Genomic DNA, 19,384 nt, shown 5'->3' on the forward strand with positions numbered 1-19,384 from the left:
GATAGTGTAAGTGTATGGGGATCGCTGGTTGGCACCGACTCGATGGGCCGAAGGGCCTGTTTACTTGCGGTATCTCTAAAGTAAACTAAACTAAATACATATTTCAGATTTATCAGCAGTCAGTTTGAGGGATGAATGAGGGATGGTATTATCGAGAGAGAATATAGAACCGGAAAGCTCAACTCAAGAGCCAATTACAATGCCAACAGTCTAGCTTCATTGAAGGCACCAGCTGAAGACTGCTTCAATTGAAGTTAATGGCTTTCTTATACCCACAATTGTATTGGAAGAAATTATGGAACATCCAAGGCCTGATGTTTAAACAAAGTCTTACAACACGGTGACAGTGAAGGGGTCAAGTCAAATGAGAAATGCTAATCCAGCATTCTAGGACAATGGTACTCAAGGAGCAGAAAGTAAAGAAGGACCTGAATTAAGCTAAGCTGGATCATTCAATGAGTATGAATGCTCTGGCTGTAGTTCGTCAGGCAAAAGCAAAAACAACCAAAGATTTGTCTAATGAAATGAGGGATTGGAAGAAGTATTGAGATAGGATGGTGTGATCAACCATGTTCTAGATTTAGATTTAGAGATACAGCGCGGAAACAGGCCCATCGGCCCACCGAGTCCACGCCGCCCTGCGATCCCTGCACATTAACACTATCCTACACTAGGGACAATTTTTACATTTTACCCAGTCAATTAACCTACAAACCTGTACGTCTTTGGAGTGTGGGAGGAAACCGAAGATCTCGGAGAAAACCCACGCAGGTCACGGGAAGAACGTACAAACTCCATACAGACGGCGCCCGTAGTCAGGATCGAACCTGAGTCTCAGGCGCTGCATTCGCTGTAAGACAGCAACTCTACCGCTGTGCCACCGCGACCGCCCCTGCAGAGGGATCAAAGAGGGTAACACAAAGTGCTGGAGGAACTCAGCGGGTCAGGCAACATCTGCGATGGGAACGGATAGGCAATGTTTTGGGTTTAGACTGAGTATGATGTACCTCAGTGTACATCTTGTGTACTTACTCAGTGTACATACTGTAAGTATTATTTCAGGGTTGTGGTAAGAACAGAAGCGGGATTCAGAAAGATTAAAAGAGAACTGCAGATGCAAGATGCAACAGAATCTGCGTTGCAAATGAAAGGAAGGTTGAAGGTGGAGCCGGAGTCCGCAAGGATAAGGTACAAACCTTTTGAGGTGTGGGTGGTGGGAAGGCAGTATTGAAATTGAGGGCAATCTATATCTGAAAATGGGAAAGACTTCTTCAGCTCACATATTGGGCTTGGGGAAGAGGTGAAAGTGGTTAACCGTTTTGCATCAAATGAACATTTGTGGGTCAGAGTACGACATGTCGGATATAGCAGCATATTGGTCATTTTATTCAACTGGTAAAATGAGGCTTGGACGAGTGATGTGGAGTCACAAATTCAATTCTACCTCCACTGCTGGCAAATTTAAAATCAATTAACTTGTTAAATAAGCCTGCAATTTAAACAAAAGGACAGTACTAGCAATGGTGACCATGAAGCTACTAGATTGCAGTGAAGTCCCTTGTGGGTTCCAGATGGCTTTCAGAGAAGGTAATCTGGCATCTTTACTTGCGTTGCCCTTAATGTTACCTCAGAATTACAAAATTCTGGCTGACTCTTAACTGTATCCTGAAATAGCCCTGCAAGCTTCTTCGTTCACGAGCGATTAGAAATGGACAATAAATTCTGGCCTTGTCAGTGACAACCACATCACATGAATGAACTCATTAAAAAAAGCTCACAAAAGGCCCAGGAGAAATGAGGAAATGGGAGAGAAGCCAGGGAAGGCAGCAACAGAGGGACTTGAATAGCCGATCTCAATCTTAATACCAAAACGACTCTGTGGGGGTTTCTGTCCACTATATGGGGAGGGGGAGGGGGGTGGGAGGGTGAAGGTTTAATATGACTATTGGCACAGAAAGGAGGTGTGATTATCTTTAATCTGGAGCAGTGGATGTGATCAGTGGAAACTAAACAATGCTCAATGTCAGGGAAAATCGAGAAACTAAATTAGTTATTCCTCCCTCATCCTGAAACCCCCCAATCCCAAATTAACAACAAATTCAATCAAATTACTCAAATAAATTTGTCAACTTGCTGGGAGTTGCCGTTTTGAAGGATTTTTTAGGCGGATGAAAACGTATCCTTGTAGGTTACGTTTAAAATAACTTGCAATTATAGAGCATGCTTAATGTAGTGAAACATCCCAATGCATTTCAGAGGCATAATAAAAAGAAGATATAAAAATACCACAGATCCCATAAGAAGCCTGCCTTTGATATTGCTTGCCGAGGGCTCGAGTGGGACTACGTCAGTGGGGTTAAAATGGGCATTTTTGCCTGTTTTAACTCTGCTAAGATGTCAGTTTTTCCTCATTGGTCAGAGATGTTGCCTGTCCCGCCGAGTTACTCCAGCATTTTGTGTCTATCTTCTAAATATTCTCTATTTTGAATCAGTCTTTTACTGAGAGTAGGGGAATCAAGAAACAGTGGACATAGGTTTAAGATTTTTTTTTAGATTTAGAGATACAGCGCGGAAACAGGCCATTCGGCCCACAGGGTCCACGCCGCCCAGCGATCCCCGCACATTAACACTATCCTACACCCACTAGGGACAATTTTTACAGCCAATTAACCTACATACCTGATCTTGGAGAAAACCCACGCAGGTCACGGGGAGAACGTACAAACTCCGTACAGATGGCACCCGTAGTCAGGACCGAACCTGAGTCTCCGGCGCTGCATTCGCTGTAAGGCAGCAACTCTACCGCTGCGCCACCGTGCCGCAGTATGAGATGGGAAAGATTTAATAGGAACTTCAGGGGCAACTTTTCCACACAGAAGGTGGTGGGTGTATGGAACGCGCCGCCAAAGGAGGTAGTTGAGGCAGGTATAAGAACAGCATTGAAAACACATTTAGATAGGTACATGGATAAGATAGGTTTAGAGGGATTATGGGCCAAATGGTGAGAGTTTGGACTGGTGGGGCACCTTGGTCAGCATGGGCAAGTTGGGCCGATGGGCCATTTCCCTGCTCTATGATTCCTACGTGCAAACTTGTGCAGCTTTCCTTCCGAAGGCATTGTACACCAGCTCAGAGCTCTCTCACAAAAGCATGAATTCGACTGATTGAAGCGCTTCTTTTTCCTGCTGCAACACAGGTGAAGTATTGGAATCACTTTTAACCATGGAAATTATTAGGTGGATGTAAAAGTTTGGTCTCTACAGAAAATTACTTTATGGAAACTTTGGACTCCAACCAAGTAACCTAGTAAACAGACAGGAAGTCCGCATCACCAAGAATTGGCTATGGAAGTTTCATGGGCTCTCCAGTCAGAAAGCACTCCTGATCCTGATCCACACATCCTCGTTTTCTTACTTACCAAATAGTTTAATTTAGTTTAGTTTAGAGATACAGCACGGAAACAGGCCCTTCGGCCCACCAGGTCCGCTCCAACCAGCGATCCCCGCACATTAACACTATCCTACACCCACTAGGAACAATTTTTATATTTACACCAAGCCAATTAACCTACAAACCTGTACCTCTTTGGAGTGTGGGAGGAAACAGAAGATCTCGGAGAAAACCCACGCAGGTCACGGGGAGAACGTACAAACTCCGTACAGACAGCGCCCATGCTTGGGTTTTCTCCGAGGTCTTCGAGCCCGAATCTCCGGCGCTGTGAAATAGTGAAAGGCTTGGATCCAGTGGACATGGAGAGGATGTTTCCACTAGTGGGAGACTCTAGGGCTAGAGGTCAAAGCCTCAAAATTAAAGGGCATTCCTATAGGAAGGAGATGAGGAGGAATTTATTTAGTCAGAGGGTGGTCAATCTGTTGAATTCTTTGCCACAGAAGGCTGTGGAGGCCAAGTCAATGGATATCTTTAAGGCGGAGATAGATTCTTGATTAACATGCATGTCAGGGGTTATGGGGAGATGGCAGGAGGATGGGGTTAGGGGGGAGAGATAGATCAGCCATGATTGGATGGCAGAATAGACCTAATGGGCCGTAATGCCTAATTCTGCTCCGATCACTTATGACCTTCTTAGTCTCAGAGAATCCAAAATCCCACCAAATTTAGTTTAGAGACACCGCATGTAAATAGACCCTTCGGCCCATCAGGTCCATGCCAGCCAACAATCAACCTTACACTGGTTCTTTGTCCTATCCACTAGGGACAATTTATAGAAGCCAATTAACATACAAACCTCTACATATTTGGAAGGAAACCGGAGCACCTGGAGGAAACCCACACGGTCACAGGCAGAACACACAGACAGCATCCGTAGTCAGGATAGAACCCGGGTCTCTGGCGCTGCAAGGCAGCAACTCTAGTGCTGCACCACTGTGCCACCCCATCCACCACCTGTTCCTCAAACTTCACATTTGACTGTCTTTGCAAATCGACTCTTAAGGATAGCGGAGTCAGGGGGTATGTGGAGAAGGCAGGAACGGGGTACTGATTGAGAATGATCAGCCATGATCACATTGAATGGTGGTGCTGGCTCGAAGGGCCGAATGGCCTACTCCTGCACCTATTGTCTATTGTCTATTGACATACTCCAGAATTAGTGACCTTCCTCAACCCGTTCTACCACTAAAACACCCAACAGCTCTCGCCCTAAAGGCCTCACTTTGGCCACGACTCCTCCAGCTCATAGTGCAATGCATTGAATGAGACTTCCCATTTGTCATCTTCTCTAGAATGATGGTGGATTGCAGTGATAACTAATGCCAGTTCATGGCTGGGCTTACTGGTCTAATGGAGAGCCAAGGATACCGATCATTATGTTTGAAATGAAAACCACAACACATGTCTCTTTCCTTGGCAGGTAAAGAATCAGACAGGCAAACGTATGGAAAAAAAAATGAGTAAGAGGTGCAAGTTGATTAATTGGTTCTCGGCCTCTGCCCTCCATTCAGTGAATGGTGTATAAATCTATAACTCATACTGACATTTTCACCCAGAGAGTTGTGAATCTGTGGAATTCTCTGCCACAGAAAGCAGTGGAGGCCAATTCACTGGATCTATCCAAGAGAGAGTTGGATATAGCTCTTAGGACTAATAGAATCAAGGGATATGGGGAGAAAGCAGGAACGGGCACTGATTCTGGATGATCAACCATCATCATATTAAAGGCGGTGCAGGCTCGAAGGGCCGAATAGCCTACTCCTGCACCTATTTTCTATGTTTCTATGACATGCATTCCCAATTCAGTGCACTTGTGGGTGGCAAAATACTCAAGATACTGTAGACATCAAAAAGCATTGGAGCAGTATCACCAAAGATGTCTTTGCAAGATCCAACTAAAGGATAAGGATAAGCAAACCAATGTCAGCATCCTCTCTCAGTCCTGGTGAGATGTGTAGGAAGGAACTGCAGATGCTGGTTTATACCGAAGATAGACACAAATTGCTGGAGTAACTCAGCAGGTCAGGCAGTATCTCTGGAGAAAAAGAATAGGTGATATTTCAGGTCGGATCCCTTCTTCAAACTGGATACGGTTCAGTCTAAAGAAGGGTTCTGACCCAAAACATCACCTATTCTTTTTCTCCAGAGATGCTGCCTGACCCGCTGAGTTACTCCAGAATGTTGTGACTGTCCTGGTGAGATGTACTGACGTCAGACTTCCAAATCAAGCACTCTACCGCAAACTCCATCACAACAAGCGATTTTCAGGAGACGTGGAAAATCCCAAAGATGGTCTCCGAACCTCCTTACAGTCACCGGCTCATGGCAATCCTCACTTTGGGTTGCTCAAACTGACTGATAGGAACGCGCTAAGAGCTCCAACTGGAACGCATGGAGGCCCAGCATAAACAGTAGAAAGAACATGCATCCGTCTAAACGAAACTAGCAGGCCCCTTCATCGGTTGCAGTATGCATGGATCATGCACTGGGCTCAGTAGTCAGCTCAGAATCCACATGGTAGTGGCAACAGGTCAACCCCAACACGTAAAATATCCTGAGAACATGAGGAGGAAACAAAAACCTCCCTACTTCTGTTACAGTGAAAAATAAAGAAGACCTTGCAGTATATCTTCTGGGACAAGTCGCAGAATTAAAATTCACACCCATATCAGGAACTGGTTCCCCAAAGAAGTGTTCCCCAAATGAAAATGGTTAATCCACAGAGAAGGTCAGCCATCAATTTTATAAAACAGTACCTGGGAAGGTTAGGAGCACAACTTGATGAAGATGACGTAAATGATGTTTTAGTAGTCGATGTTGGGATTTCTTGTGTCCTTGGAACTTTTCCCATTCTGTACCAGATTCCCATGTTGTTCAGTTCCCTAAGCAGACAATAAACAAGTTACAAAAAGCAAATAAAAATAAGAACAATTATCCCTTTGCAGATCCATCCACAGATGCTGCCTGGTCCAGTTTTTTTTTTTTTGTTGCTGTCAATAAAACATCTGCAGTCTATAGGATCTCCAAAAAACAAATTATATTTTGTTGGAACCATACTTATTTGTCGGAATGTTTATGTGTTAGGGTAACCAAAGTGTACCAAAGGCCACTTCATAACCTCCAGATGGCAAGATTAAACGACCAAACTCAGTTTTCCTTCTTGGTTTGAATAGATTCTTTATATTCTCAATCAGACATCCAAACACAGTACTGTTAAACGGTCACATTCTTGCTTTCAGCTGCAGATTAGGGCAGCCCGATGACGCAGCGGGAAAATCGCTGTCTTACAGCCCCAGAGACCAAGGTTCGATCCTGTCTGTAGAGTTTGTACGTTACCCACTTGACCTGCGTGGGTTTTCTCCGAGAACTTCAGTTTCCTCCCACACTCCAAAGACATACAGGTTTGTAGGTTAATTGGCTTGGTATAAATGCTAAAATTGTTCCTAGTGTGTAAGGATAGTGCTAGTGTAAGGGGATTGCTGGTCGGTGCGGACTCGGTGGGCCAAAGGGTCTATTTCCGCGCTGTATCTCTAAAACTAAAAAAATAAACTTTCCTTCCTTGATACTGACTGCTTTCATTTCACTGAGCTTTGGACTTGAAAGCAGAAAGACTTGCTTTTATGAAAGTTTTAAGAACTTGTACCAAAGTGCGTTAAAGCCAACAAAGTATTATTGAAGTGAGATCAAGGCTGCAATGTAGGAAAACTGCAACCAATTTGCAGAGAGCAATCTCCTCAGCTTAACCGTATGATTAAAACCAGAAGACGCAAGGAGCTGCAGACACTGGGGTCCTGAGCAAAGCACAAGGTGCCGGAGTAACTCAGCAGCTCTTGCAGCCTCTGTGGCAGTCGGAAGACAGGTCCCAGACCGAAACATCACCAATCCATTCCCTCCACAGATGCTGCAGAGTTACTGCAGTGTTACTCTGCGTTTCAAAACCAGTAGCTCAGCTTTCATGACACAGAATGAACACCGAAGAGAACTAGAGTGTAGAGGCGAGGTGCTGCAGATGCTGGTTTACACAAAAAGGCACAACATAGAAACATAGAAAATAGGTGCAGGAGTAGGCCATTCGGCCCTTCGAGCCTACACCGCCATTCAATATGATCATGGCTGATCATCCAGCTCAGTAACCTGTACCTGCCTTCTCTCCATACCCCCTGATCCCTTTAGCCACAAGGGCCACATCTAACTCCCTCTTAAATATAGCCAATGAACTGGCCTCAACTACCTTCTGTGGCAGAGAATTCCACAGACTCACCACTCTCTGTGTGAAGAAATGTTTTCTCATCTCGGTCCTAAAAGACTTCCCCCTTATCCTTAAGCTGTGACCCCTGGTTCTGGAGTAACCAGAATGTGCTGGAGTAACTCAGCGGGTCAGGGAACATCTCTGGAGGACATGGATAGGTGATGTTTCGGGTCGGAACCCTTCTTCAGACTGATTGCGTTTAGTATAGTTGAGTTTAGTGTAGAGATACAGCGCAGAAACAGGCCCTTCGGCCCACCGAGTCCACACTGACCAGTGAACCCCGCACATTAACACTACCCTACGCATGCTGTGGACACTTTTACATTCATACCAAGCCAATTAACCTACAAACCTGTACGTCTTTGCAGTGTGGGAGGAAACCAAAGATGTTGGAGAAAACTCACACAGGTCACGTGAGAACGTACAAACTCCGTACAGACAGCACCCGTAGTCAGGATCGAACCCTGGTCTCTGGCGCTGTTAGGCAGTAGCTCTACCGCTGTGCCATCGTGCAGCCCCGTCTGTGGTGGTGAGTTGGGGCGGGAAAGCTGGGAGAGGGGAGAGAGGAGAGAAGAGAGCTACTTTGCTCTTCTTCCAAGTGATGCAATCTCAGTCACAGATCACATGAAAAGCCAGTTGATGGCTATTTTGTAAAAGATTATAGCTACAACATTCACGATTCCTTTGCTCCCTACTGTCTTTACCACACTCCCAATGGAGTCTGGCAGTCAGCTTCTCTGGCCACAGTATGTGGTTGTAAGCTCTCATAATTACAGGTATAACATTTTCTTAGGCTGCAATTCGTGGTTAGGCAACACATACAGCATTGACCTTAAATGTACCAACTCACAATGATCAAGCTAGCTTTAGGATCTTTGAACATGTGTTTCAGATGCCCCTCAGTTTCTCCCAGTTACTACTGAAAAAAAAATGCAATCACTTGGTGGATTTAATTTTCCCTTTATAAATCTATGCTGGCTAACTTCAATTAATTGGTATCTTTCAAAATAATGATTGAAATCATCCATCACAATTATTTTCCTGTAATACGTCCACCATTGAGTTTATCATGCAAGTTTATAATAATAGTCTAGCCTTTGTTCTCTTTGTTTTTAAAATAGAGTAGAAGCCAGCAATCCTCTGACACCACATCGGCAGCAGAGAGGATTGGACAATGATGGGTTGAATAATCTCGATTCTCCTATTAACAGCACAGGAGAAATGTTATTCAGGCCTTCCATTAACCTTCAACCAAAAATACCAAGCCCCCTAATATTTCCTGCTTCACTGTGTCGAACCTGTCACTATTTCACACACCTTCTCATTAACTATTATGTCCCCCATTATCTCGATGGTGAAGATAATTCGCAGTGCATTTATTACAAACCACATCCATTTTCTCCACCTCAAAGAGGTTCTTTTTTGTTTCGCAAAAGCCATTGTTATTTATACTCTGGAACGGTACATGGAAAGGTTGCTTTGTTTCCCCCCCACCGCACCCCTCTCATTTATTGTTCCCCTCACCACATAAAACTACACGGCAATAAAGAGGCCCTTTCATTGCACCATCACATTTGTCAGGCACTTGAATAGCAATTGAATACTACTTTCTGCCATAATGCAAAAAAGCAGCAGGCACAGCAATGAGAATTAAAGCAAAGTGCCTTAAGATTTCTGCTTGCATTAGTCAGAAGCAGAAGACAAACGATTCATCAAAAGTTAAATTTGAAACAAAGTTAACTTGCAGAGTAGGCAAGTAAGGAACGATGAATAGACAATAGACAATAGGTGCAGGAGGAGGCCATTCGGCCCTTCGAGCCAGCACCGCCATTCAATGTGATCATGGCTGATCATTCTCAATCAGTACCCCGTTCCTGCCTTCTCCCCATACCCCCTGACTCCGCTATCCTTAAGAGCTCTATCTAGCTCTCTCTTGAATGCATTCAGAGAATTGGCCTCCACTGCCTTCTGAGGCAGAGAATTCCAGAATCACAACTCTCTGACTGAAAAAGTTTTTCCTCATCTCAGTTCTAAATGGCCTACCCCTTATTCTTAAACTGTGGCCCCTTGTTCTGGACTCCCCCAACATTGGGAACATGTTTCCTGCCTCTAACGTGTCCAACCCCTTAATAATCTTATACGTTTCGATAAGATCTCCTCTCATCCTTCTAAATTCCAGTCTAAATGAAGCTGCAATGAACAGTAATCACACATCCACACAAAATTTAATCTGAGCACATTTTATAGCACCGGGATGCCACAAATTAAACTATTTTACTAAGATTACACTCATAAGCTGCCAAACAAAGTGAGGTCGCCTACCCAATGAAGGTATACTGTGGGGGAGCCTGCTTGGATTTGCCAAAGATTTTCACATCACAAATGGCAGCTTCAGTTGAGTCGCGAGGAATAAACTTGATGCACAATCTTCTCTTCCTGAAAGCCGACTCTTCTGTGTAAGAAAAACATCCAATGCTACAAATAAGTGCATGGAAGCGCAATGCGTTTAACACCTGATAAAAATGGAAGAGATAGTCGCTTCGACCTTACCCTGACATATGCAGGCAATTGTGCACTTATAATACACAAAGATCAGCATTCGAGTAGTTATTTTTTTTAATGTTATACAAATTATGAAATGGGGCAATTTACCACAAGTGCCGACTCCTTTATTCCACCTGAAATTGCTTGGACAAGCTATAGTGAATGTTTTATTGTCACATGACATAAACGGAACAATGACATTTTTACTCACTCCAGCACAACAGAATATGTACACAATTTAATACTCGGTAAACAATATAACAGACGGGAAAAAAGTTCAGTATATATGCATGTGTGTGTGTGTGTAAAAGTTCAGTATACATGTGTGTGTGTAAAAGTTCAGTGTATATGTGTGTGTGTGTGTAAAAGTTCTGTGTGTGTGTATGTCTGTGTGTGCATAGAATATATAGACATATATACATATATATATGTGAGTGAATTATAGATATGAATTATATATATGCAATTCATATATACACTGAACTTTTTAATGATTTTTTAAATATATGAAGTTATATATATATATATATATATATATATATATACATATATATATAATACATATATAATATGCAATTAATATAATATACAATTATAAATATATTTATAAATACACAAAATATAAATATAAATACACAATATACATAAATATATATGGCTAAGAATCAGCAGGAAGGTTATTTTTTATGCTAGCAGTTAGCTTCCAAATAGTGTGCATTTTTTGTTCAGAATCCAATTTGCACCATACCCTGAATCGAGCGCCACTCAGTCCCAAAAATGTCAGAGCCGACCAGTTCCATTCCAGTTGTGAGAGGACATAATTTACAACTTCAGTTGTGCTTTAACAACCAGGGAATAAGAGATAAAGTTTTCCTAATTCAAAACATTACAGCTACATGCCACTATCTGATAGAATCCAATACCGTTTAACCGTGTCTGCAGCAGGCAAAGGCCATAACTTACGAGTGTCCACTGTTTCTTGAATCGGGATAAAGCCCACCGGTAAAGTATCCTTTAAATCGATCAGCTTCATATCCACTAGCACGTTCCCTAAATGGCTCTTTAAAAGCCACAAGAGGAAGAAAAAAATAAAGGTGTCACACATGCTACAATGGTCTGGACAGCCTACGTCGTGATATTCCATTATTTCTCTGGCTCAGAAACAAATAAACCTCTGTGCAACGAGAAAATACAGGAAATCAATTGGATGCTCCATAAAAGTTTCTGTTCAGAAAATACCAGTGAGAAAAGAGAGCTTTCTGTCCTGAACAAATGTCCAACAATAAGCCTGTCGACTGGGTTGGGAGCAGTGAGGGAAGAACATGAACATTTACACGCTGTACATCGTCCCCTTTGATATTTTCAAATGGATCCATAAAACAGCATCTTCAACACCTTCGACTTTATTTATCACAAATAGTCATCGAGCAAACTATGCTGGAATAATTCTGTGGCCACGTCAGATCCTAAAATCCTACCAGGTTCTACTTAAAAGTGGGGAGATAACTAGGTTGTAGAGATAGGTTTGGAAATATATTATTTTAAGTTTAGTTTAATTTAGATATGACATTGCTGTGTCCCAAACATTATGGTGCCCTGAAAAGGGAGGACTATGTATAAACACAGCTGTAATTTCTACATGGCGAAACCAAAATGTATAAAAATGGCCTTTATTAAAATCTGACAATGTGCACTTTAACCACATGTGATTTTTTTCTATTACAAATCTCAAATTGTGGAGTACAGAGGCAAATAAATAAATGATGGGTCTTTGTCCCAAACATTATGGAGGGCACTGTATCGGCCATGCATAGGCAAATGGGACTAGCTCAGGTAATGGCCGAAGATAGTCACAAAAAGCAGGGGTAACAGTGCATCTCTGGAGAAAAGATGTGGGTGAGAAGGGGGAACTAGCGAGCGGGGGTGGGGGGCTGCCACATATGGCGGCAGGCAATTGATAGGACTGTTGGGTACTTTTGTAATTTTGTCGTGGCCAAAGCAAGGTGGTACTTGTGCATTGCCCAGGTTGTATGCAAACAAAGCATTGCACTGAACCTCGGTACATGTGACAATAAAGTATCATTCATTCATTCAAATTCCGACTAATAACTTGAGCAATGCATTGCAATCAATTGGAAATGAACTGGTTAATTCAAAGGCAACTCCAAGCTGGCTGCCAAAACGTTTACTCCAGATGTTTATCAGCTTTTCCATCTTCCAATGCTTTTCGCACACATGTCATTGAGAACACTGAGGGCGACGTCCTTGCCCTCATGCCTCTCACCCCTTGCCAGGCTCCAGCACCTTTACCTGCTCCTACCTTGCTTTCTGAACACCCCCCCCCCCCCCCCCCAAGGTCCTGTGTCATGCTAGGGCAACACTTCTGAAGCTGCACTTGCCCCTGAACGCTGGTTTAATTCTAGTTGGCTGCCGCAGTTGCACTGCCTGGTAGGAACATTCCTAAAATCTCTCCTAACCACGCAACCTCCAACTCAGAGGTTCATCTGCGTACTCCCTAGAACACCAGAGGACATAGGTTTACGGTGAGGGGGAAAGATTGAATAGGAACATGAGGGGTAACGTGTTTTACACAAAATGTGGTGGGTGTATGGAACGAGCTGCTGGAGGAGCTGGTTGAGGCAGGTACTATCGCAATGTTTAAGAAACATTCAGATAGGTATGTGGATAAGATAGATTTAGAGAGACATGGGCCAAACGCAGGCAGGTGGGACCTTGGTAGATGGGACGTGTTGGTCAGTGTGGGCAAGTTGGGCCGAAGAGCCTGCTTCCATGCTGTATGACTCTATGACTCTGAAGAAGAGTCCCAACCTGGAACATCATCTGTCCATGTTCTCCAGGGATGCTGCCTGACCTGCTGAGTTACTCTTGCACTTTGTATCTTTCCTTGGTAAACCAGCATCTGCAGTTCCTTGTATCTACATCTCTACTTTTCTTGAGTGAATTAGATATAGCACGGAAACAGGCCCTTCGGCCCACACAGTCTACGCCAACCATCGATCACCTGTTCACACGAGCTCTATCTTATCCCACTTTTGCATTTGCTCTCTGCACACCAGGGGTAATTTACAGAGGGCCAAATAAACTGCAAACTCACACATCGGTGGGATATGGGAGGAAACCCACACGGTCGCAAGGAGAATGTGCAGACAACACCCGAGGTCAGGATCAAACTGGGGTCTCTAGTGCTGTGAGGCACTCCTATTAAATGCCAGTCTCTTCAAACATCCCCTCACGACACCTAACCATGGTCCAAATGCTCTTCTCCACTTAGAACTATTTTCTTATAACCAGAGATAGTTATCAAGATGAAACTAGTGTTATGACACAAATGATAAAGGATGATTTGATTTTATATTATTCTTCCACTGTGTCAAGCTACAAATCATGACATTTTCAGCCACTTGAGTATTTGCTTCTTCAAGCCTGTATAAAGCAGTTATTTCATCTTTACTATAAAACCTGCAGGACCAACACAATTTTCCACTTGTGACTAAATAATAATAATCAATAACTTGAAACAACATAACCGCATAAGTACACCTAATGGTGTAAGAATGGCTTGATGATCATGAGCATTTCTTGATTGAACGATTGCGAGACCTTCTAAATGACGGCTTTTGAGGGAAACAGCCAAAGTTATCAAAGGGTCAAAGGGAGGTCATGCAAGTAACAGCGATGACACAGTAAATGGAGGCATTCAAGCATCTGGTTTCAAATTCTTGCTTTTCATCAGGTTGTGCAAGGTGTCATAAGACACTGATTTGTGACCTGTTGTGCAGGAAATGGGTTGAAAACTCAATGAAATCAAAACAAATTCACTGCCAGTCAAGCAGGCAGGCTTCATATCAGATAAAGGGATGTTCTTATTTTTGAAATTCAAAATCCAGTCTTAACATTAAATTATTAAATATTAAATATTTTATCTGTAGCTCAAGCATTCAGCTACGAACAGCTACCAAAAAACCTAAAGGGAAGATCGTTTGTGAATAGTTTGCATATATTTGGCATATTAAAATAAACAAAATATTTTTTTTTAAATTGGGGATTAACCAAAATGTGGAGCAAGTAGCGGGATTTACGGAGGGTGTTAACAGAAGAGAGGGAGTTGCAAAGGCAGAGTGCCTTTAGAGAACGAGAGAGGAGGGTGGGTGTCTAGATTACTACAAGAGGTGGCAGCTCCGGTTTCCTCCCACACTCCAAAGGTGTGCAGGTTTGCAGGTTATTTGGCTTCTGAAAAATGTAAATTGTCCCTAGTGTGCAGGATAGTGCTGGTGTACGGGATGATCTCAGGTCGGTGCAGACTCGGTGGGCCGAAGGGCCTGTTTCCATGCTGTCTCTCTAAAGTCTATTTAGTAATTGTAATCGAGACAACACTAGTCAGAACCCGTTGAAAATCTAGTGGGATGCCCAGACTCCAAGTCTTTACTTCACGTACCTGCTGAAACCTCAACAGAAAATTGATGGAAATCTAGAACAAGAACATCATTCTCTAAATGCAAATAAAAGCAGAACTTACAAGACAATGAATTCTCAATGAATCGAACTCTATTCACAATTTAGGTATTCAAATCTTCCTTTAAGTTGCTTAAAACTAAAGTGGAAAAGTTATTATGGAGTGCAATGCCTTGAAGTTCACTGACAGGACATGTTGGAACCGACCGTTCTGGTATGCTGTCAATATTTACAAAGTCAAGTGGGAAGGTGAACCACAAGAACACACACGACCCTAAAAGCGATATAGTCAGGTTATACCGGTGGGAGGAAAAGGCGGATGCTGGAGTACAATGTGAAATAGAAAGTAGGAAGATTAGAAAAGCAGATGTCGTTTTAAAAACAAAGACCCTGAAGGTTTATTATCGTCAGATAAGTGGAGAAAAAGTTCCAGTGAAGCCTGCCAACATGTACCAATTCAGCTGAGGGGTCTTTTTTTGTATATGGTATATTTCATGGAATACAATAAAACTCTGTCTCAATATTACTTCTATTCTCATTAGCTTTCATCCACAATATGGTATTGCAGCACTTTTTCAGTTGAAATTAGTTATGAAGACATCATACTGCAATGGTTCCAACATGGTCTGCCTTCAGATTGTACAATACAGATGTATTCCTACAACATTCCTATACCAGGCACAATTAGGGGATGTTCCAAACAGGAATGTTCCAAACAGGATCTGGACACTTTCCCAAACCAAAGAGGAACTATCCAAGAGGAAGGTTTAAAAGACCAGTCAATAAAGCAACACGACCAATGAGGTGACAAGAGAGTTGCTCTGCTTCAGATAAGGTGGTGAATGAGTCAGAGTTATACAGCATGGAAACAGGTCCTTCAGCCCAACTTGGCCATGCCAACCAATATGCCCCATCTGCACTATGCCGCCCTGCCTACATTTGGCCCATATCCCTCTAAATCCTTCCTATCCGTGTACTTGTCCAAATGTCTTTTGAATGTTGTTATAGTATCTGCCTCAACAACCCCCTCTGGCAACTCATTCCATATACCTACCACCCACCTAGTGAAAAGATTGCCCCTTAGGTTTCTATTAAATCTTTCCTTCTCACCTTAAATCTATGTCCTCTGGTTCTTAATTCCTCTACCCTGGGTAAAAGACTCAGCATCTACACTATCTATTCCCCTCACGATCAGTACATCCAATCTTTCTATTTCCCTTCTGATCTGATACACCTCGATAAGATCACTCTTCAGCCTCCTGCGCTCCAAGGATAAAGTCCTAACCTCCCCCTGTAGCTCAGGCCTCCGAGTCCTGGCAACATCCACTTAAATCTTCTCTGCACTCTTTCTAGCTTAACAACATCTCTCCAACAGCCAGGTGACCAAACCTGAACACAATACCCAAAATGTGGCCTCGCCAACATCTTTTACGATGGTTCAAAAAGCAGAATCTTTTCACCTTAGATTTACTTTGTTTTAAAGGTTCTTTTGCATTTCTGCCATATTACCAACACATTCATAATGGGACTTTTGTACCCTTTGCCAATTATTTCCTTTAATCACATCCCAAAAGAAACAACATTGGCTATTTAGACTACATCCGCTACTTGTGGCCACAAAAGGTCAGATTTCTCAGATCCTCCTCCATAGTACAGGAAAAGCATCTTCTCGTTTATCTGCAAAGATCAGGAAAACGGTGTACAAAATACACCCGGGGATATATCACTTCACTGCATTTACGGGCAGCAAAGTGGCACAGCGGTAGAGTTGCTGCCCTACAGCGCTTGCAGCACCAGAGACCCGGGTTCGATCCTGACTACAGATGCTGTCTGTACGGAGTTTGTACGTTATTCCCGTGACCGCATGGGTTTTCTCCGAGATGTTCGGTTTCCTCCCACGCTCCAAAGATGTTCAGGTTTGTAGGTTAATTGGCTTGGCTAAAGTGTAAATTGTCCCTGGTGTGTGTAGGAAAGCGTTAATACGCGGGGATAGCTAGTCAGTGCGGACTCGGTGGGCCGAAGGGCCTGTATCTCTAAACTAGATTAAACTATACTTAGCTTGCGGTCCTGTAGTGAATGCAACTGCAGGGCGTTGTGTACCAAATCAACATTTCAAAGGGCTCAGTGCCTCAACCTTTCACTGATCATACAAAAAAAAGTCCTAGTCCAAATTTATCCATTAAAATTTGAAACTATTCCTAATGCATAGATTGCATTACACGAAAACTGTAATTTTGCCCTTTATTCTAAGAAAAATCCTTCATCAACATATTAGAAAGCACACCACTGTAGTATTGAAAACACAATTACATTATTGAAACTGTCTTTTTTGCAGTCAGTGCGTTTAAAGTGGTTACTGAAACACACTCCAATGTTTCTAAAGGGCTCCATTTTTCATACCATAACTGATAACTATAAAAACACAAGCACAAGGTCAATGACTTGAACTCACATTCTCCTTAGAAAATGATCTCGTAAAGCAGAGATATCGGGTGACCTTGGATTTAAATAAGGCGTCCTTCCACAGGTCAGCATCCAAGCCATCTGCCGTTTGCGAAATCTGTGAAAACAAGAGTGTGTGAAAACGTGAGGTGGAATAAACCTAATTCATGTACAGTGAGGTTCGCTACTTTCCCTAATTAACACCAACTGTATCATCACAGCATCTCATTAGATCGATTCACCAGGTCCTGTGTGAAAATATTTACAAAAATGAAATATAGCCTCCGAGGATACAGTTGCTTATAAAGACATTGCAAACGGTTTTGATGAGAAATCTTCCGAGTTTTTAAAACATTTGCGAGTGTGCAAGATGAACGGTGCGAGGCACTGTGGGAAAATAATCGCTCGCTTACGATTCAAGCCATGGCAGAGAATTTTCATAGTGGGCAACATTGAAAAGCTACGAGGCAAGGTTACAGAAGATAACAAGATGTGCTAAAATTGGATCTAGCATGTTGCTGTAGCCAGACGCCAATTACACAATTGACAGCAATACTTTCAATTTACACTCAGGTTGTTCATTTTGAAGTGGAAAAACTGTGAAATGAGATCAAATCCAAAATGTTAGTGGCACTTCAATTAACACTGTCCTCTGTTAAAATGAAGGTGTGACATGCATTCTATCTGTATCGGCAAAATTGTGACTTCATTCAATTTGAAACTGAGAGTTAGTTAACTCAGTAAATGTATACGGCAGACTTTTAATTTCCAACCGTAAACTTAAAATTAATGAAGGGCAATTTTACGCAACTAAACATGAAACTGTCACCAGTCTCTGAACTGCAGTTAAAAATCACCTATTTTAATTGTTAAACATCACCACAGGTAGACTGGCACAACTGGCAATTACAGTACAAAAAGCTAACATTCTTTTTACAAGTAATATTCCTCAACATTGTGATCCTGACAACAAGGAATAGTAACCATTGGATTTTTAGTTTGGAGATACAGCGCAGAAACATGCCCATCAGCCCACCGAGTCCACGCCGACCAGTGATCCCCATTACACTAGCACACACTACGCACTAGGGACAACTTACAATTTTTTCCGAAGCCAATTAACCTACACACTGTACGCCTTTGGAGTGTGGGAGGAAACTGGGGAACCCAGGATCGAACCCGGGTCTGTGGCGCTGTAAGGCAGCAACTCTACCACTGCGCCACCGTGCCACCCTTAGAAAGAAAAAATGTTGCCTACAAACTGCTCAATTCCGTGCTTAACACAGCTCACTTTCACACATCCTCTGCCAGCCAAGGCTACTGAGGTCTTCTTCCTAGCTCCTGACATGCTTTAGGGTGAAACAATGAAAAGCAACGATTGGGAACAAAGACAGGGGAAGGGGAAAGGGGTGTTGTTGCTTAGTTTTCAAAAAGTGGAGAATTCAAACGGCAAATTTAACTTGCTCCCTGTTGGCGTACAGAGAAGTAAAGGAAGCATCCATTGTAAACTGCTCGTAAAACCAAGTAACCAAAATGACAGCAGGAACTGTTGCAGCCGTTGTAAACAACCATCTAAAATATTTGATTTATCATTATTTCACCATTTTAAAAGTTGTTCACCATGATTATGAGCCTTGAAGGAAAACACATATTGATTTGCAATAGAGATGTTAATACTCAAATTCCAGCCTTGAAACCCTGAAGATGTTTGGAGGTGAAGAACAATTTAACGACACCTGGCATTTGTGCTTCCTTTAAAGAGTTAAATTCCTCTCAAGATTGGGAACTGATCAGGAATCCCCATCTAAGCGTTATCTGGCTTGAAATACATTTCTCGCACAGCCTGAATTTTAAAAGAACAAAGTCCTTCACAGTTCCTTCTCTTTCCCAGCAGAAATAGACTTTCTATTCCACAAATTGCAAAGTAAATCTGCAGTAAAAAAAAAATCCAATAGTTTGAAAATTGCCAACATAAACAGTACATCAAAATGGGAATTCAAAAATTGAATTCAGATATACTGAACAGAAAGTCCTTTTGATTTAAAAAAAACCTTCATTATGGCTTATTCTAATTATAGTGGTAAAAGAAAGTCTTAAAGCTCACATGCCACAGGCCAATGTAAAGAGACACACTGTTCCTAACTGACCATTTTCTCTTAGGATTATGCTGCAAGAAATTCTCGGTGGAAGAGAAAAAACCCACCACAGCTGTGTGGGCCCAATGTC

The 19,384-nt window shown here is 42.5% G+C and overlaps 1 protein-coding gene across 2 annotated transcripts in view; it reads right to left on the reverse strand.

Annotated features, from left to right (window-relative positions):
* The window catches only part of LOC144608333 (multivesicular body subunit 12B-like), a 221,417-nt gene that overhangs the window by 144,585 nt on the left and 57,448 nt on the right, over positions 1-19,384 (reverse strand). For both annotated transcript variants that reach the window (XM_078425994.1, XM_078425993.1), the window contains exons 3-6: positions 17,169-17,276; positions 11,207-11,303; positions 10,022-10,151; positions 6,207-6,332 (exon numbers count right to left, since the gene is read on the reverse strand). In XM_078425994.1, the coding sequence (XP_078282120.1) occupies positions 6,207-6,332; positions 10,022-10,151; positions 11,207-11,303; positions 17,169-17,276 (461 nt within the window). The remainder of the gene's footprint in view (positions 1-6,206; positions 6,333-10,021; positions 10,152-11,206; positions 11,304-17,168; positions 17,277-19,384) is intronic.

This window comes from Rhinoraja longicauda, chromosome 31 (genome assembly GCF_053455715.1).
Source record: "Rhinoraja longicauda isolate Sanriku21f chromosome 31, sRhiLon1.1, whole genome shotgun sequence".
NCBI lineage: Eukaryota > Metazoa > Chordata > Chondrichthyes > Rajiformes > Arhynchobatidae > Rhinoraja > Rhinoraja longicauda.